Source organism: Periophthalmus magnuspinnatus, chromosome 24 (assembly GCF_009829125.3).
Source record: "Periophthalmus magnuspinnatus isolate fPerMag1 chromosome 24, fPerMag1.2.pri, whole genome shotgun sequence".
Taxonomy (NCBI): Eukaryota; Metazoa; Chordata; class Actinopteri; order Gobiiformes; family Gobiidae; genus Periophthalmus; species Periophthalmus magnuspinnatus.
This window is the reverse complement of record NC_047149.1, coordinates 9,549,673-9,571,371: the sequence shown is the minus strand read 5'-3', so window position 1 is coordinate 9,571,371 and position 21,699 is coordinate 9,549,673. Positions and strand designations below refer to the sequence as shown.

At 37.8% G+C, this 21,699-nt stretch overlaps 1 protein-coding gene across 1 annotated transcript in view; it reads left to right on the top strand.

The window, feature by feature from the left end:
- rngtt (RNA guanylyltransferase and 5'-phosphatase) overlaps nucleotides 1-21,699 on the top strand; it is a 131,845-nt gene that overhangs the window by 51,002 nt on the left and 59,144 nt on the right. The window contains exon 11 of the mRNA XM_033991028.2: nucleotides 2,460-2,624. Coding sequence (XP_033846919.1) covers nucleotides 2,460-2,624 — 165 coding nt within the window. The remainder of the gene's footprint in view (nucleotides 1-2,459; nucleotides 2,625-21,699) is intronic.

Genomic DNA, 21,699 nt, shown 5'->3' with positions numbered 1-21,699 from the left:
CAAACTGTTACTTGGGCAATTATAGTCACAAATATAAAAATGGTCTACTTTTTCCCATTACAAAAATCTGCAGTCAATACTCTGTTTTCTCATGTTTTTTTTGGGTCTTGCTGCAGATCTCAGTAATGTTGATGAAATCGACAGATTTGATGCTGCCAACAATAATTTGATGAGCAAGAGACAGCCGCCTCTGTTGCAAAAACAAAGAGGTTTCCGTCATCGTGGATCATTTAGCATTTGCGATAGCCGCTTAGCTCCCAGGGAAAATGTCATAATAACAGTAATATGCAGTGTGTAATTGTGGTGTTTTGCGTTAAACAGACTTGACCAGCACATGCCTTGATTCACCCACACGTACGCGGCGTTCTGTCCCGATGACACAGACATGGGCCAGATGGAGTACACTGTGTGGGACAGACCAGCTGTTGTTCCAGCAAAATGGATCCGAGAATTAGTGCTTCAGTCTTGTGGAAAAGTAACCTGTCCCGATGCAGTGAAATATTAGAATTTTGCCCAAGATAATTTGAAGCCATTTGAGTCCCATCAGTGTCACTGGCTTTGGTTAAATAGTTGTTTGGTAGATTCGTTTCCAATGTCTGCTGATCTGGCCAGTAATTCTCAAACAGTTCAAAGCAAATACCACTTGAGATGAGAAAATGCACAAGTACGCTTTTCATTGAAAACCTTAAAATTAAAAGTAAAAAATATAAATTTTGGCTGAATCAAGGCTTATTTGTGAAACAGGGCTGACTAAAGCACGATTTCACTGAAAGTCACAGGACTAGGTTAACTAATGTGGAGCTTGAGCATAAAGATAGGAGCTGTAAAGTTACATAATAGTTTTGCTATTTTTTCTGCATTGCCCCAGTCTGTCTGTGCCAATGTGTCATCCCCAATTTGTCCTCACTGCGTCAGATGTCTTTTTGAGCAGACTGGAAAATTGACTTTATATCCCAAATAAATGCATTTTATTATTTTTACGAATATATGATATATAAATGTATATATATAATATATAAATACATAAACTAAAATCCATATCTCACCATCTCTCCTGAAGTTCCAATAAATTACTGGACGTACAAAAGTTCTCTTTCTCACTGACCCAAGCATTTACCCCACCATGTTGCTTTTAAACTATAACTTCACTATGAATTACAGAGTTGACATAGTGACTCTTATTTATCATTAAAGGTTTTCCTCAGGCAAACAAAGATGTGTTTTAGTTCTATTTTCAGCACTAAAGGACCTTTAGAGGACACATGATTATATCTAGCTCTTTGTCCACTTTAACAAAACTGTACTTTTCTCTCACTCCACAGAAATCTTTCAACAGATAAGTGTTTTTTGCTCCCAAGACGTCCATGTAGAATACAAACAGTCCCCAAGTAGTCTCCTCAACCCAGACCTCCATCCATTACTGTCTAAAATGCAGCACTTATGTTTTATCCACATGCAGTTAACACAAACAAAATAGGTCTGTCACGAAAACGATGTTTAATGTGCGATATTTTACTGAAGAAAACGTAGATAATAAACGATAATAATGAAACTAATTGGCTTTACCAAAAATTATTCTAAATGCACTTTATTTTTAAAGGTCCATATTACGCTATTTTCTGATCTGTTACAATGTTGTTTCCTCATTAAAATCATACCTGGAGGTTTGTTTTGTTTCACTTGCACATGTTTAACACAGAAAACTTACATATGTGGTAACACAGGAAGTGCTCTACTGTGTTTTTAAACGTCACCTTCACTAGAATCATTTGGATTATTTCAGCCCTTGATTTGTCAATCGCTTCTGAACTAAAGGTAAAGAGAGCTCATAACTAAATAACTGGCTCTACATTCCAAGGTGTAATAGAACATTTTGAGCTTTGCAGATGTAGACTATTATATTGAGGAGGTAACACCATTATAATATGGCTTAAAGCTCACAAGAATGGAATAATGAAATACTTTAGTTTGTTTCTGTAATTAATCATAAAAAAGTCAAGTCATAAAAAAGTCAAACTTTTACAGCTCAAACAAAAATTTTCTCCTAGTACAAAGAAAAAGTACCAACGATAAATATTGACCAAGAGAAATTATTGTTCCATCTATCATGAACTAAATCAATATAGTAATTATTGTGACAGCTTAAGGGTAAGTAGTGTTGTCACAATACTAACATTTCAGACTCTGTTTCAAATACACTCAATACTCTATACCAATTTTGATACCCAAATGATAATTGATGATAACACTTTAGACAATAGTAATTGTGATTTTCAACATTAAATTATATTACTTTCTTTTATATTTCCTAGTGGCCTTATTAGTCGATATTAGTTTTAGTATTGATTAGTATCTGATACTTATGACAACCCTAAGTGTAAGTCTTATGATTTAACTGGTTACTTTTGTGTGAGCCTAATTACAACTCTTCATCCTAATGTATTTTCTTGTGATTGCAGGGGCAGCCCGTTGGTCAGTGTGACTTCAACATTCGGTTAGTTTGCATAGAGAAGGAGATCATTTCACCTCGGATGGAAAAGATGAAGACTGGACAGATCGACAAAACCAAGGAGCCGTTCAGTGTCCGAGCCAAGCCGTTTTTTGATATCCATGCGTCCAGAAAGGTAATGCCATCAATACTTAGTATGAGAGTAAGAATTTTAAGTTGACATGTTATGCAAAATCAGCTTTAATTAGCTGTTGTTTTATTGTTATATTGTTGCCTCATCATCAGATTTTATTGATTTATGCATGTTTGAGTAATACTGCATTGTGATGCATTCGAGGCTTGAGTGCTTAGAAAATTCCTGTTTTTACATACCCCCTATCTCAGCCTACATCCTTGTAAGTGTTTGCAATTATTTGAAAAGTCAGATTTTGCATCAGACATGTATGTTCTTTTACGTAGCCACTTTTCAAAAATAAAAACAGAAATGAAAATCTTTTGTTACCAGTCCTGCAGGTTTGAACAGAAGTCAATAAACCCATTTCTACGTTACAATTTACAATTAATAAAATGCAAAAGGGTGACCTATGTATATTTTTAAAAAGGTGCCTGAAAAAAGCACAAGTCCCCTTTATGTCCCCCTTAAGTATGGTTTCATTAACTTCACAAGACATAATTGGGTAGAACTTTTTGGCAGCTAAACGGGTTATTTTATTGCCAAGGGCTGGTAAGTACAAATCACTTTTAAGGACTTCCTCCTTCAAATGCAGTGCTGCTGGCGGTTCAGTCTTCATACATTTCCATATATCACTGGAGGGTGAACTGACATGCACAGATGAGTGCACACATCATGTTGTAGCATATTGCACCACAGGAACTTTCACTGCAGCAAAAGCCAAGTCTTCCTCAAACCAAAAAAGTTTGTTTTGATGCACAAATTATGTGGGGGCACAGTGAGGTAAACCGCTAATTCAAGTGTTCTCATTAACTGCTACATAAAGTGATGACAAGTCTTGAATTTTAATACTATTTTTGTCTTTGTCTACCTTGAAATCAAGCCGAAGGGGGTCTTGGGATCTTCCGGCGTAAACCCAATGATAAATTAATTTGCAAATTATTGCACTTGAGAAGACAGATGATTCACTGTGTCTTACCCAGAAGGCAAAAGTGTCCTAAGATAAGAATACCAGTCACTCCAGCCTTTTGTTTTGAGCCGCTACAGTACACAAGGTATACTACAGACTATACAAACTGTGCACTTAAAAAAGGAAGAGACAAAAACATTATGTATTATGTTGAATCCAATTTGTAGTGATTTAACTTGTAGCTAACCACAAACATATCCATCTCCTTGAAGACAAGCAGGTGACACATCCAGGTCAAATTCAGTCATATTAGTCGAGATGCACCACTGCTCACAGCTTTTTGATTTTTTCAAAATGCTTGAAAATTATAGTCGCAGTTATACTGATAATAACCATTAACTATTTGACTCTGGAATAAACGCTTTCAAAGCTCTTTTGTCAAGGTTGATGAAGACATTTGGTTAGTTGGCTAAAATATAGGTTGGTCCAGTGGGCTAAGTAGCTGTAAAAAACTTGAAAGTATGTGCTAAAAGTGCTTTAATTTGATCTTTGAAAAGTTGTCTAAACCCTATAATGTTACCATGATGCCCAGTTAAAGAAGATTTATCTTCTTGATTCCTCAAAGCTTTGCACCTTGGCCCTAAAATCAGGCCAGTTGGAGGTCAGTGCACATTTAATTAGATTTTTTTAGGTTGAGCCAAGATCACACAGTCTGCCCCTTTATTCTCACCGCTGATCAAAGCTCCCTGAGGGCTGCGAGGTTATATAGTCAACCACGCTACTCTTTTTAGCCACATATTTCCTCTACCAACGCATATATCTCATAGTGGTCTTGTTATTGCACATTGTAAATAAAATGAACTCTTCCCTCTCCCCCACACTGGTTGAGGATGGTCTTGAAGTGAGGTAATTTCGTTCTGACTGGACTATTGTTGCTGTCCATTGCCATACAGTCATTTCCCTGTAGTCTGCGACATTATCCTCGGAATAAAGACGCATTATTTATTCCGAAGCAGACAAACGCCCACTTGATCACCTCTCAACCAGAGCCTCTGGTTGGGGGGTATTTGAAGCTGCTGTTTTCCATCTTCAACACTTAACCATTCATGCCACCATGGGTCTGGCCTCTACTATAGCGACCATTTATCCTTTAGCTTCCTGTATGGCTGTCATTATCGCACAATGAAGTCCTTTCAATATTAAACATTTCTTACAATGGGAACATACGGTTCTATATTTCTGGACTTCCCCTCTCGCCCGGTTGACAAAATAGATTTAGGTGATTATTCTGAATTTTGAGGGGAAGCTATTAGTGATTTGGCATGCGCAGTGGTGACAGATTGATTTTAACAATGTGTTTGTCACAGTGGCTGTTCTGGCCTTAGTGTCTGCCTCTCTGGCATCAGAAACCAAACATCCAAAATCCAACTTAGCAACTCGGTATTTGCATTGTGTGTGTCATTTATTTTATACACAAAGTTATTTAGTAGAGCATACCTAGCGTAATTAATACCCAAATCCTATAACTCCTAAACCCTTAATTAAGTAGTTACTAGTTACTAATACAGATTAGTGTAGTTACTCAATAGTTGCACTTTCAAGCATATCGGCTATCGGCCTTAAATCTCTTGAAGAAGCGAATATTTAATTTGGGCCAACCAGATGGCTAAAGAATATGCATGACACTATATTTTAACACTTCAGTGCAAAGAGTACATGCACAAAACCCGACTAAGCAGCTCTTGTATCCGCTTTGTAGTAAACAGGTTTGTGGATGAGTCTGTAGTATTTTTAAATAATGTAATTTGGGGAAAATAATCCAATTGGCCCAAAAATATCACGTTTATCGGCCATCAGTTTCTCTGGATTAAAAACATATTGGCATCACCCTTTAAAAAAAACATGGGGTCGATCTCTAATTACTAAGCCTGAATCATTCTTAATAAACATGTTCAATTTAATTAAGTCTTTATTCATACTTTGTTAAAGCTAATTAAAGTGTAGTTATTATAAGTGTCAGCCATAATAGAACAAACACTGTCCAAATGTCCACACTATTCCCTATTTAGAGCATTATTTAAGAGTCACACCATTTTTAATGGTGTCCGAATGACACCATTAGTAGTGAAAAAGTATTGTACTCAAAATTTCACGAAATGCACTTTGAAAAGTAGTGGGCATTAGTGGTCAATATAGACCACAATGTCATGAGAGAGTCGGGGGGAAAAAAACGCAGACAGCGTCCGTTCTTTAACTGGACACAATAAAACTGAGTGAAAGCAGATAGAAGTGCTGGTTTATTGCACTGTTCATCCTGACTATGAATAAACACTATTAAATAAACCATTGCTGTGTAAAGTTGTTGGCATTAGCGTTGATCATTATTTATGACGGAAATCACATTTTAGCAGCGTTTAGCTGACTTTTTTTTTCACCCAGATGTCAAAGTCACGTGGCCTGAGTAGTGTCTGAATTGCTCTGTGAATGAGGGCACTATATAGTCTGCTAAAGAGTGCGGGACTATGTAGAGAATAAGGGTTTTGGGACTAGGGTGGACATTTGGACATCGCCTTAAACTACAATCACAATCTTGCAATACAGTAATATTACTACTTCTAGATACATGATTTGGGAAAAAACACATTTCCACATTTATATTTTGTAGGAAAAATGGAAGGTATAAACAAAGGAATTATGTTTCTGAATCCTATGATCTTCCAAAGAGCAGCAGATGAATCAGTGTAGCTCAACTTCACTTGGCACAAACTCCCCCTGCAGTGCAGAGGTGGGTTCCCAGTATGCAGTCTATCTCTATAAGCACTGTATGTTTGATTGATGTGACCTGTTGAAAGCTGACGTCTGATTGCTGTTGTTCTGGTGTCAACAGTATGAATACAGAACATGGCTCGACTCTTTTGTGGTTAGAGTGCTTCCAATTGGAGTGTTCCCTACTCATGAATAGCTCCAGAACTATAGACAATTCCAAACCGGATTAAAATGCCGGGCACGTTTCCATTCTTGTTTGAAGCCGTCTTTAAGCAGCAATCCTGGCTCTACGATAAAGCTCTTGTAAACTCTACAATGTGTGCCAGTAGAGGAAATGGCACGCCCGTCTGTTTGCCCGTTATATCAAATATCACAGTATAATTATTTGACAGCTTCGATGATGCTTTTAACACATATAACAATGCTTACAATGCACTGGGGTTGTAGTGTAAAGAGTGCATTGGCAGAGGATACAAGGAATGAAATAATAAGACTAGGATTAGATTTCTCTTCATTTTTCAGACCACTGGTGCTGGCTTGTAATTTTTTGGCAATATCTACATTTTCAGCTGTAGAAAGTCTGCTCCATCTGGGATTATAGAATTTCACTGTTGTATTTTCAGAATGTCCCGCTTTCCAGTTTCCATGCAGAGCAGGGATGGGAAAGCAGTTGATAGTTGTTAGTAACAGCATGCAAATAGCTATATTAATAAACCTCATGGTATTTTCTTTGAGTTTCAAGTTTACTCACTTCAGGGGTAATTGCTTTCAAAAGCGCTAAATTCTTGGCTGAGGTAATATTCAAAGATGAGTCAGACCATTTTCATTTTAATGGACTCTCAGTGCCCTGGTGTAACAATTATCAAAAGGAAATTGTGATAATTTTTCTCTGTCAGTTGTGAAGCATTTTAATCTCCCTCCTCATCCATCACGTGTGGTAGGGCATTAGGAGAAAGTACCTCATTGAAAAAAATAAATCCCATCATTTGATCCTAGAGTCTCTGCTTTGACTGTCAGACCTGACCACTGCCAGATTAGTGACAAAGACGGGCTTTTCTTACCTCAGAGTTCATCCTTTTTTTCAGAGAGATTGAATTTGGATAGGGACCCTGCAGCAGATTCTTTGATAGGATTTCAGCCTCCCTCTGAGGTCGGGATATCAAGATTAACCGGTTTTCCAATTACCGCAAATCTTTATGGCCACAGTAGGTTAATCGTAGGAATGTTTGAACTTACGATATATCGCAGAAACATCACTTAAACTGCAATGCTGTGCACAACACTCACACACTCAGAGGTGGTCCACCACACAGATGCACCACGCACACAGATGCACCACAGACACACAGATGGACCACACACACGTGCACCATGCACACACATGCACTACGCACACACATGTGCATCACGCACACACACGTGCATCACGCACACACACGCACCACACAGATGTACCACACATACACATGCACCACACAGATGCACCATACAGATGGACCACGCACACACTGATGCACCATGCACCAACACGTGCACCACACACACACAGATGCACCACGCACACCATGCAGATACTTGACGTGAGATGAAATGGATATCGCCTCTACTTTGAATCACTTTAGCTCCATGGTTTGTTTTGTCATCTTGCTGTTAGCAAAGACAAAAAAGCAGAAGTGCTAACTTCAGTTACAACTTGTTAGCATTAAAGAGCCAGAGCCCAATTCCAAAATGGCAATCAAATCCATTTAAAAACTTATATAATTATTTTGCCAGATTTTTTTTAGGAGTGAAGACGTTTTGCTGCTCATCCATTCTTCAGTTCTGGTACACAGTGCACAATAGCTAAATAAACTCCAGGATAAAGCAAAGCATATTATTTTGAACATTTTAAGGTGAGAATGAGAAGCCTAACAGCAGCAGTCATAAAGGGGTGCAGATTCTTCAATTGGAGCCAATCTGCAGCCATGCCTACTTCCTTTTTGGAACCTAGCGGCTAGCAGGTTAGCTATATATCCACTTATATAGCCTATGGTTAAGGGGAGAACACTTTTCCCCTTAACACTTTCCCTACTCAATCACATGTGCTGATACATACAGAATTGCACTGACTTGCTGTCACTCAAAAGGTTAGAATTATTCAAATGAAAACCATATCCCAGAACATTATAATATATGTTAAAGATGGACATTTTCAAACAAGCCATAAATACTGATGCTCAGTTTAAATCCAAAGACAAGTTTGAGAAAACTGTAAAATTCTTTGTTCAATTTCTTTTGGGCACTTAGATTCCTATCTGACTGAAACTTTCTTTAAACTTGGTGATAAATGGTTTTCTTGTCACCCCCATGTTTACTCTTCCATCTGTGTGTGTGTTGAATCGATTTAGTACAATTTCCTCAACAGTGATATGAGAGTAGCAACCAGGGGAGAGGCCGTATAGGAAATATGACTGTTGCTTATGGTTGATACAATAAGTTATATAACGTATGTGATTTTTATGGCAACAATTTACAGATGAGATGTCCTTTTTTTCAATAATTGTTTTATTGAGATCCAATCATTTCAAATCGCCAAATATATGCTTGTCATGTTCAAACTAAAAGGTCTACAGCCAGCCCTGTGAGTAAAAGCATGCGGTTTGAAGCGGATTTAGGAGTTTGGAGGAATACATTTGCATATTTTTGTGGCAAATGGCACTGATTTAAAGTCTCTCTGGATTGTGTTCAGAAAATCCACATTTGATACCAGTCTTATTTATTATTGAAAAGAAAAATATCAACAACAATAGATCAGTGTCACAGCATTTAACGTTTTGCCCAGCAGTGCATAAAGGCTAGGCAACATTTATAGACAAAAGGCATTATTCCTCCAGTACAGTGAGCCCATCCATAATATCACAACAAATGCTGACAAAACGTAGCTGTGTGCGTTCAGTATTCTTATTGTTATCATTCACTTCACATTATTTCAGTTGTCATGCTGTTTTTCCTCATAGATTGCGCATATAATACAAGACAATCCCCCAAACTCGTTTCATTTGTACTGCTGTCTGTGAGTTGATAAAATGTCCATCTCTCTCACCATCCCATTATCTCTCCCACTCTCTCTCCTTCCCTCCCTTTTTGTCTCTCTCCATCTCTCTGTCTCATTTTTCATTCATTTGTACTGCTGTTTGCGTTGATGTAAAATGGCCGTCTCTCTCCTTCCCTCCCTTTCTCTCTCTCTCTCTCTCTCTCTCTCTTTCTGTCTCTGTCTTATTTTTCATTCATTTATACTGCTGCTGGAGTTGACGCAAAATATCTGTCTTACTCTTTCTCTCGCTCTCCATCTCTCTTTCTCCCTCCCTCTCTCCATCTCTCCCTCTTTATTTCTCTCCAGTGTGAGCCAGATATCTGTTTTTGTTCCTAATAGGTTTATAGTGCCTCCCCTGTACACCATGTCTCATTATGTGAGCACTGCACTTCCCTGTTACTCTGACCTGGCGCCCCTCTCTCCTTCCGCATCTGCTGCGTCTCTCCATTTTCCACACCTTTCGGGCTTTTTTTCCTCCGAACAAAACGAAGAGTCAAAGCTTTGTGCTAAATCTGTCTGGATATGCTCTCATTAGCGCAGGGACATTATTAGATCACTTGGAGTCCGCACAGCCTTATCAGTGAAAGTGATATCTGCTAGGGTTAATGACCAATAAGGCAGTTAGCATTGGTAATAAACTGAATGAGTGTGTTGATTTCCTTTGGGGTACCACTTGCAGGTTTACTTTGCCCGTGACACTGTGTACTTGTTAAGGAGGATTTAATATATATTGAATTGTATATAGTTCTAACATATTTTATTAGGCTATGTGTTGGTTATTCATGAGTTTCAGAATGATGGAAAAATTAGGGTCATTTCCATAGCACTTTCAATGGTGAAAGTCCTTAAAATGTCTAAAACAGGATACTGTGAATGGTGCCTTTTAATAAATATTTGGTTATAATGAAATGGCAGACTGACTTGGAAACATTAGAGCAATAAAAACTAAAAATCCTGTCTCATTTGATTGATTTTGTGAAGGCTCCTGTTTTTCTACATAATTCTTTTGAGTGAATGTTGATCCAACATTTAATCATCTTATTAGACTAGCTTTTTACAGATTAATTTAAAATGCCTGTATCTGATTTCAAACCGTGTTTTAGTTGGAGCATTTAGCCCCGCCCACTTTCTACTTTTGTAATATTGCACCATGACACAGAAACAACTCTCTGTGATAGTGTCTTGCAGTTGTTTATTTTATTATTCTGGGAGCCAGACCCCTCCACCACGATCATTTTGCTGCCTTTTTCTTACCAATATTTTTCACTGGTGCACGCCACGGGCCATTACGAGTTTGGGGTCTTTTGTTTAAACTTGGACACAGTAATTAAAACTGATGAAATGAAATTAGTAAGAAAAATAATGGCAATGGAGCAGCCCAGGTCTATAGAGTTTTCAAATCTGTGCCTACTATGCATTTTTGTCATAAAAATGTACCATGACATGTCTGGGATAGTGTCAGCCAGTTGGTTTCCCATGATTCCTAGGAACATGCACCTTATTTAGCAGCTTTTACCATATAATGCAAGATGTAAAGAGTATTTATCTTGACAAGAATAAATTAAAGTGAAGTACAGGCCCTTTAATCCTGACTTGTCTGAAATCGACCCTTTTTTGGTGAAAGCAGCGAGCACCTCCCATCCACCCCTGAAAAGTTCAAAAAATCAGCATGCACTTGATCACCTGCATCCTCTTCCTCTCTCCCACTCACACACTCACACACATACAAACATGCGGCGGTTGTGTAAGACTGAACACAACCCCGATGACTAACATTTGTTTACCTCAACTGATTTTTGAGTTTTCTGCTCAAGCTTTGAAGACGTTATGCAACACCTCCTGAGTGAAAGTGTACAGCGAAGGCTAGCAAAAAGCAAATATACAAAATATGAATAGTTAAAACAATATTCTGTTTTCATATCTGTTGTACAATTGCAAGAAAGGGACAACTTTAACCAAAGAAAGAAAATAATTTGATTAATTCAGATATAGGGGTTTAATATCGACCATTTACTCTTAACTGACCTGCTTATATCTTTGTGATATTTCTTTTAAAGTTGCACTATGTCACTTTTTTGGTGGAGGATCTGCCATCTGCTTTTCTCCATGGAGATGTTGCTTTGTGTAGAATGTGCCAGAGTATGGTAATAAACTCATCTATCTCTATGGAGACCATTTTGCACCTACAGGTCAAGGTTACAGGTCAGATCTTTGGAAAGGAGTACCTTCTCACAGAATAAATACATGTTTTTACGGCATTATATGTAATAAAAACACCTGTGAAATGTAAGATAATGCCATATTGTGGAACATTTCAGCAAAAGCAATACAATTTCCATGCAGATAGCCCGGTCCATGAAAAAAAATGAAAGGCTCAATTTCTCCTTTTGTCTTTTTTCCTCTGTTTATATTCTGTTCAGCATGTGTTTGGTTCAGTTGGCCTGCTCTGCTTGTACCCTCAGGTTTGCAGTGGGTGTAATAAACAAAGATGGCTGCCTTGGGTCAGGTCAGTCAGTGTCTGTGGTTTTCTGCTCATATATTCTTGTTCCTGTCTGACCTGCACTCATGTCATGACATCCGCTGCTCCTGTCGTTTTTCTCTTTGCACTGGGTTTTTTCAGGCAGCTGACAGAGCGCTCGTCTCAAACCAATTCAAACAACACAATTGGCCAAATCATCATTTGGCATATTACATTTAAACAAGCCTGAAGCTTTGTGCAGCCATTTTAATTACGCTGAATAATTATGCTTCAACGTGTCACTGTTAACTTTATCTATTGGAATTTGAGTAGTACTAGTTCATTAAGGTATACATTACAAGGTTATTTGCAATATAAAATTAATATTGTAATGAAAACATTGTCAACATGTAAAGGTACAGTTTGTACCTTTTTGGAGGAGGCATGCCACCTGCATGATTCCATGTAAATAGAAAGTTAAAATCATACTTCCAAACATTCTCCAAGGAGATAAGTTTTGTGCCATATTATGGAATATTATAGCCAACATTTCCATGGAAACGAGCAGGAAGAGGCCATCCTCCAGGCCAAGTAAGAGTCAGTTTTGTGGAGATGCTCGGTCAGAGTAAGGACACATTTTTCACTACAGTAAACACAACCAAAATGAAAGCTTCTATTTGTTGTCAAACTTTGGCTAAAATGTTACATACTGTGTCTGTAAATCAACAGTTATATGCGGTTCTTATTTTAAAAACTTTAGCATTATCTATGATGCAGAGGTATGGAAAGGTTGTTGCATATTTGATGACGCTCCTTGGAGATGCTAAATGGCCATGAACTCAGTGCAGTCTTATGTAACCCACGGCTTGTACTATGTATAGTCCTCTTTCCAGTACCCTGGTATTCCCTTTTTTCAAATTATATTTTGCAACTCTATCAGCCTCTTTGGCACTAGAAGTCAGTGCTATTAAGGTTGGTACAGTTTCACTTAATTGAATTGAGTGTCGAGTGAGCCCTCCCACTCATTTCTCTGCATTCTCAAGTCGACCATGATAAAGGCAAAGTGGAATTTAGTTTTAATAAGTTTTTTAATTGTTTTTGGTAGTAGAGAAGAAGTTGGCTAAGAAGAATAGGAATGTTTATCAATAGAGTTTTACACTGTTTTGATGATGTAATGTCTCATGACATAATACATATTTCTCCATATGAATCATGCAATTTAAAGAATTCATATTATGCAAATTTGACTTTTTCAGCTTTTAACTGTGTCATATTGTTATATTGTTGTCCACTCATCAAATATATACCTGGAGTTGCATTTTGATTCATTCACATTTGTTTTATTAATCTATTAATTCAAATTGGCCATCTCTGAGAAATCAAAAATGCTCTGCTTGCATTTTTCCTGGGCTGTTGTGTCATGGGTAAAACTCTGGACTTCTTCTATGCAGTTTTTTTCCATAAGCAATCACTGGAATGGGTCTGGATTGTCAAACTGTGTTCACAACAAACACATGGCTTGGTTAGCTTAGCAGTCACGTTAATAGATTCATTTTTTAAATTTTCCCCATTGTTCTTTCTGGTTGCTGACAGCAGAGGGAGCTCCAATGCCCAAATGCCTCATTAGAAACCAGGTGTTTGCGTTTTCCAAATGTAGATGTTATTTTATGTTATAAAATGTGAAATACTTATCCCAAGGTGACCAAAAGCATGTTTGAAAGGGAGTTAAAGCCACAAGAATATGTGTTCTTTAAACATCTATTGCACAGCTTTATACCTAGGAATGTTTTTAGTTTGTCAGGTCCATTTGAGAAAAAAATTAATTGGATACTGACTAAATCCTGATGAGCTGGCTTTATCTTCTCTCTACATTTTAGCACCTCCAAATCCAAAGTGTACCCTTGTTGCCTGTCCCAGAGCCAGCCCTGGTGTTGGACAGTCTGGATAGCGCTGCTCCTGGTCACTCCTCTCCACATTCCCAGTCTCAGCCTGCCCGCGTGGGCGAAGCTCCATCTTTCTCCTGGAGACAGCCCGCTGACGTTTCTAAACTGGCTCTTGTATATCGCCTCAGCAAAGACATTTATCCACTTCTCAGTGATAACCTCATCTCCCGTGGTTTATTTGATCGTCTTTTTCAGTACCACCTCATATTTGACTTTTGTGGCTCATTCAAAAAAAACTTTAGGGCTTTCTGCTGTTTTGTCTGCTGGTTTGAATGCTTACATAAGGTTAAAGTAGTGGAATGCAGCTACAAAGAGGCACAAGCTAGATAACAGATACTGTTTTGAACACTGAAAAGATAAAACATCGTTTTGATTATTCTGTGTGCAAGTTTGTATAGCCCCAGTCCTCAAACATCACAACATTTTTCATAATTGGTGATGTTTGGCGGCTAAAACTCCTTTAAATGCATTAGAGCCAGTGTTCCAACATTGCCTTAAGAATATTGGTGTTTACAAACAATGGAGGGGCCTGTAGGTTACTCATCCTGTGTTGAGGGAAGTAACTGCCCAAAAACACAAGTCAGTATGTTAGTATGCATCAGATTTGATTAGATGGCAAGCGTCCAAACCCATAGCTATTATATTGTCTCTCTTATTTTCAGGTTTTACTAAATGAGATGTTGAACCAAGTAAGTGGATCTAGATAAAATCCTTTAATATGCATATCACTTTTCACCAGAGGACACAGATTCGCAGTGGCAGCCCCAGGAGGGAAAAGCCAAAGGAAAGTAAATATCATGTCTGATGTAATGTGGAGTGGGTGCATGCTACATTAGTGTGACGACTTGAATGCACTTGGCCCGTGTGACTGAAACATGAGCCCTTTAGCAGCCTCACACACTTTACCACCAAGCACTTTCTCATCCTTTGGCCTTTCTGCAGAGGTAAATCATTACAAAACACTTTCCCTACCATGCATCATGCAAACACTCTCCATTGTGGCCATGTCATCCTTCGGCTCTTCAGTTTTCGGTCCAAGTAAGATGGATAAACTCTGGTTTCACACACGTATGCAGCGAGTGCAGTCTCTTCTCCATTTGCCCTTTCCAAACTGCCGAGTGTCAATTTGTCCAGCCCACAGACAGGCTTTTAAGGCCTTTGTCCCCAGGAGCTCTGAAGTTTAAACACAAGGGACTTCACAGAAAAGTGCAACTCCAAAAGAACTGTTTTTTCACCGTTTACTTCAGTTACACAAAAAACATAGCTTTAACTGTCACTGCATGTATATTGAGTTTTCTAAATGTAACTTTCAGGTTCTGTTACTGGATATTTAGTTTACTCTTTTGTGCTCATATTTGCTATTGTTCTACTTATATACTGCATTTGTCTGGAGAATAGGGGGTCTCTATCAACTCTTTGTGTATTCACATATGCTACAGCTGTCTAATAAGATGAAAAATTATCATTAGTTTTTCAGTTTTCCAGTGGAGGGATTCGCCACATGCTTGTTTTATGATGATTTTAGTGCTTTACCTAGAATTTTCTGGTATTAAACTCATATCTAGTGTTACACGTTAGATCTGTGAATAGGTCTGGTTATTATATACATTTTCTTTGCAAAAGTGTGGAGATTTGGGGTATTTCTTTGTATTGCGATAAGATTTATCTGTGGAGGGGTGAATAAGTTCCTTCTATGGATGATTATTGGTACATTCTGCTTTATTTATTTTGTTACAGCTAATGTCTTTTAATGAAACAGTCTATTTAAAAATGTTTCTCTGGGATTATCTTGTATTATTTAAATCTTAATTAGGGTCATAATACAGTTTCAATATCATTTATTTAACAATACTTGTTTTTCAAGATATTTTAACAGTAAAACACCGGTATCCATGCACCTTAATGTCATTCATGATTTACAGTGAAGACAGTTGTTTGGTGGGTTAAGTTTGAGACGGTATACAAAATCCGTGGCACTGACTCACCCAGCTTTATGGCACGATAGGATTTATCTGATACAAAAATTGGAAAACATCAAACTTAGCACCTGTGACACAAGTATATTATTACACATACTTTCCGAAAGTCAATTTTCTTGTAGTTTGTGTAAAATGACAATTGTCCTTTCTGGCCCGCAGTGCTATTCTTGTAACACAGTTCAATTTTACGCTGTGTCCACTTATTACATATTATCTCAGCTTGTCCTATTCCTGCCCCTATTGATTTTTTTCCCCCTTTCCCCGAGTAAATGTCTTTGTCCATGTAGTTGCCTCCGTCAGTGCAAATCAATAGCGTAAAATATAATCTTCAGTCTTTCATTTCAAAACAAGCCGGATCCATAGAAAGGCGATTTGTGTGAAATGCTCCACTTGTCTGCAGCAGTGGCAGTTACCTGGTTTGACATGAGGCCAGTGTGAGTGCTCCCCTCCTCCCGGCCTGCTCTGCCTGATGTCGGTTTTGGGATTAATGAAGAAGTGAATAGGGAAAGGTGCCCTCAAGCTCTTAGTTTATGGTTTGACCGGAATATCAATTCTTCCTCTTCCTTTGATTCTGCCGCCATGTTTATGCCACGTAATCCTGCTTGAGACGCTGCAGAGTGACCCAATAGGAAAAAGTTATATATACCTGTAGTGAAGGAAAAACTACTGTGTACAATATCTATATGCAAACTGCTGAAACAATATCTGGTTTGAATTGGATTTGACAATGCTACGTATAATTGGTTCCAACATTATCTTTTAAACAGCACCCAGGCAGTAGAAGCCGATGGGTATAAATCTATTTTTCTTTTTTTAACTCTAAGCAAAGGCCTCATACATGTACATGATGATGGTGGTGTTTTATATGCAAGCGCTCCCTCTGCTGATCAGGCAATTTTAAAACTGCAGCAATTATTTACTGAAATCTCAAATTCTCTTAAAAGCTGTAAATTATCATTGAATCCAAATAAAACTAGATGTATGATTTTTTTTTTTCTTTCTAAAAACATTCAAGTGATGTGCAAGCTACAATTTTTTATACATTTATGAATACATTGATTGAAAGAGTCACCACCTATAAATATGTTGATGAAAGCGCATCCTTGAAAATATTTTGAAATTGTGTAACAGTTTCTTCTTCTGTACCACTTCTGGCGAAATAATACACATGCAGACTTCAGCCTGTACTTTGAAACCTTCAGATACACTCTTTCAGCTTGCCCTTCGTTTTAATAATGATAGTGATGGGTTTTTAATTCATCACTGTGTCACTCTATGAAACTCTTATGTAAAAGAAGGTTGGCCGTTGCTATCTGACAGAAGAGAACAGTATTGTATAAAATGTATTTATAAGAGACTACTTGATAAACTGCCTGAATATCTGACTTGCTTTTTGAACTTTTAATACAAGATCTTATGATTGTCTATGTCGAAAAGCGGGCTGCACTAGAACTGAAATTGGAATTTTTTTTTGATATTTTCCTTCCCAAAAATGTAACACATTTCAAGGACATGCAAAACTGGATAAATTGGTGCTACTAATGCACTTTAATAATCTGGTGATGGACATTTATAATCACATCTGCTCTCGTTTTTGTTCTTCTATGTAGTTATTTTGTTTGGTTTTTAGTTTGTTGGGTTTTTTTTTTTTTTTTTTTTGTATTGTTTTGTATTTTACCCTCCCTGTATAGGCAAGGCAGGTTTATTTGTATAGCACAATTCATACACAAAGTAATTCAAAGTGCTTTACAGAATAAGAAAGACATTAAAATCACAAGACAAACAAATCAAAACATAAATAATCATCATACAATTAACATCAAAAGAGAAGAGTGCAGAATAAAAACCTTTCAGTCATATGCACAGCTAACCTGGATTTAAACACTGTCAAAGTAGAGACCTGTCTCACATCTTCAGGAAGACTGTTCCAGGTTTTCGCTGCATAAGACTGAGACATGTTTAGTCCTGACTCTGGGCACCAGCAGGAGGCCAGTCCCTGAAGTCCTCAGAGTGTGAGATGGTTCATGTGACACTAACATGTTGGAGATGTACTTTGGTGCTGGTCCATGGAGAGACTTGTTAACAAGCAGAGATGTATAAATAAAGACAAATGAAAAATGAAATGAATTAAGGCTATACAATAAGCCATGAGGATTTCAATTTTTTACTTGATTGATACTTTTTTATTTTTTTTATTTTTTTTGATAACAAATAAAATGGCATTCATTACACATTTCCTGAATATAAACAATACACTCAATACATCATTGCTTTTTAACAGAAAACAATTGTATTATCTAAATCTGAACTCTAAACTCTGCTCCAAACAACATGTTACTGGCTGTACTGATGTATTGCTGAGGCACTGAAGTCCGGAATGGACAAGATCTTTATCTGTCTAGCCTTTGTGGAGAACAATTTTGTGCCACCAATCTGCGATCAGTACAAGTTATATTACATTAGACAGTAGAACATATTTTTCATAATCATTTCCTATACAAGTCATCAGCTTTTACAGAAAATAAATAATAAATCAGTGATGACTGGTTGTGTCTGGGATGGCATCTCATGTAAAACTGATACAAATAGCACCACATACACATACAGGCAGATCATTTGTGTGATGCCAGACCACGTACTGTTCTTGTTTTGATAAGCACTTTATTAAAGCTTAGATGACGTCTTCTCACATCAGTAGATTAAATGAAAATATCTTATTTAAATGAATTGCCCTCGTTCTCCCCGATTATTATATTGTTATTTTTGGACATATCCACTCAACAAAAAAATCCAATCAGTATATCAGCAGTCAGTGTTCCGAAATGGATTCCTTAGTCGCAGTTGGAGGCTTTCACACCTTGCAGCGTTTTCATCACCTGTTTTAGATGGTGGCAGTTCATCATTTTTGCTTTTGCTAATTGCACAATGTTGAACAAAGACACTGTGTTTCTACATTCTGTGTGCTCCAGCTGAACACTTTTTATAAATGATACCTATTTTGGAGGAAATGGAACCACGGTCCAGTGATTCAAAGCCTTTGACTTTGTTAAATTGTATTTTGCGTCCAAGTAATAGCAGTCCAGCATCTGCAATCTGTTGTCATTATCAGCAATAGCAACTAGCATTCAAAGGCAAGGTCACATTCAAAACAACATCATTCTGGAGAAGAGACTGTGGAGAAGACACAAATATTCATGTATTTTTCAGTTGCTGGCAGGTGGTGTTTACTCATAGATTTGTCGACAACCAATAAATGTTTTTCTTCTGGGACAAATGCTCCAGTCTGGTGCATGAGTGTTCAAAAACAATGACTATATACCACTTATTCAAGTACTATACTTCACACATATTTAATGCATACAACACAAATTCTTTTGTTACCATTTCAGAGTTATTGTTAAATATAGTTTCTTATTTTATAGCTCACCAAAATGTTAATGCTATTGGTAAAGCTATTGTTGATGCTTTGAGCCTTATTGAATCTTTAACAAAACTATATTTTTATTTTGTTCTATCTGCTATAAATATTGTTTTTGTTTGTTTGTTTGTTGTTGTTTTTTTTGTCTTGGGATTGGTCAATATACATTCCCTCCCTTCACTTTTGGTGACTTTGGTCATGGCTTTGGGCCATGACCAAAGGACGACTTCCTGCCTCTAAGGTCAAGTGTTTTCCCCTAGCTCAGAGGGAGCTAGATTTAGAGATTTAGAGCCGCTGCTTATTAAGAGGAGCTGAGATTGATGAAAACTCTTAGAACCGCCGAGACAACTTCGAGTGGAGACCCACAGAAAAACCAAGGAGACACTGGAAGGTGCATGAAACTTGGTTGACGGTTGCAACTACATCTGGGAGCATTGTAAAAGAGTCCTTAAACTATGTGTGCAACCAAGTTAATAAAAAACGAATACAAATAAATGCCTCTCCTTTAAACAAAAAATGATTCTTCCATCCTGCTCTGATTGTGTCAGGATCTCGCATGTATGCGTCTTCACTCCTTCTGAAGCTGTCTTGTCTATGGCCTGAAGTGTAACAGTGACAGCTTGATGTCTTAATGGGGCCGTGCTGTTGCCCTCCGCCCACATCGCTCTACTGTACCGCGCCTCACAGCCTGTTGGTGTTTTTTCTGAAGAGGGTTTTAAGCATTAAAGCCCGGGTCGTCACTTCTCCACCCCTCTGTGCTACTGCTCTCAGGAACTTCCTTACTGTAGGAGGATGTGACAGTGGAAGTCATTTCTCTTCTCTCCATGCAGGGCCTCTGTTGGTGTGCTGTTTGAATGCGCTGGTGGGTGTGCTCAGATGGCAGCAGTACTGAAATGGAGCCGCCTACACACCGTTCCCTCCACAAAGGCCCTGGTTCTTCTTCAGAGGCTGGCTCCTTGCCTTCTCCGTGTCAGTGAGATTGTCAAGCCTGTGTGATCTGCTCTGACTCATTCATCATTCTGCCTGCACTGATGTTGCACTGGCATCCTCACAGATATAGACCCAAGAGTTTTCTACTGCTTTAGATAAATGTATGCTCACACAAGGGAAGTGTTCAACGTACTAATGACGTATTTGCTCTTCTAACACTGTACAGTGATTCACAGAAGAAAGGGAATACTCTGTTTTAGTGTTTTCTTATATTTCACTTGGGCGTCAAGAAGTGGGAAGTATTCCAATCAGGTTTTCCGATTTTTCAGATGAACAGAAATAGTGTGGGAGCCAGACTCCTCCATCGTGATTATTTTGCTACCTTTTGTCCTTGGGAATTAAATATTTTGATTTTTTTTCCAAATAAATGATCTAATAATTGGAAACAACAATACACACCCCCCTATAAGGTTATATTGTTGTAGTCCTCATTATGTCAGTATTTGATCCTGCTTTCATAACTATGCCACACTGTACATGAACATAGCACCATTTTTTTACTCACTTATTCCATTTGAGGCTTTGACAAAAAAGTTGTTGAAAGTTGAAACAAAAGACCCCGACCTCAAAATGGCCAAAGGTGTACACAAATGAAAAATATTAGTAAGAAAAAAGTCGCAAAATAATCATGGTGGAGTGTCTATTTTCTCTCAACAGGGCACATAAGAGATTCATTGATTCTGAACTTTTAAGGTTAGCAAGTTTTTGTAATTAGAAAGTTTCAGTATTTCACCATCAAGTACTAACATTATAGTATTGGGAATCTTAAGAATTCTTTTTTTGTGTGCAAAGACTTGCTCCTGGCTCTATCAAAGCCATTTTGTGCCCTTGTACCATTTAATGAAATGTCACTGCAGTTTTGATGGAAACCCACAGGTCGGATTAGCCATTTGTGTCTTGAAATTTGATTTGAACTTCTTTCCTGATGTAATTGTTACTTACATTTTCCGCTCAGTGGTTGAACACAACTTTTAATATGCTAATATAATTGTTATTGTCATAGGAGACACTTCAAATTAATGACACACTTTTTAAGACTTGTAACTTTTTGCCCTTTCCACATACATAGAAACTGCTCTGTCACGGAGTTACTAGACAGCTCCGTCTACAGCTTAATCAAATATTTTTCTTGACAATTCACCATTTATTATTCATCAAGACATTATGCAGTCACTCTAGTCTTTGCTTCTTGGCTCTGTTCACAGTGTGCATGTAGATTACTGTTGCATTTTGTCCAGGAAACATCCAGTGTCTTGTACTGTGATGTCTGAAGACTTCAAAGAGACATTTTGCAAAAGATAAAAGGTGCCATCTCAAGTTGTTATCCACCAGGTAACAGGACTATTTGGGCTGCTTGGTACACGGGATTGGGTGCAAATTATCCCCCTATTAGCCAAAGTCTTAAAGGAACCGTATGCAAGTTTTGTTTTGTTTTGGGTTTTTTTATATATTAAATTCCATAATCCCAATTTAACTGTGTCCCCAGATGAGGCAGAAATGTTCAAATCAAATATAGGTGTTACTGATGACAGTTGTAATGA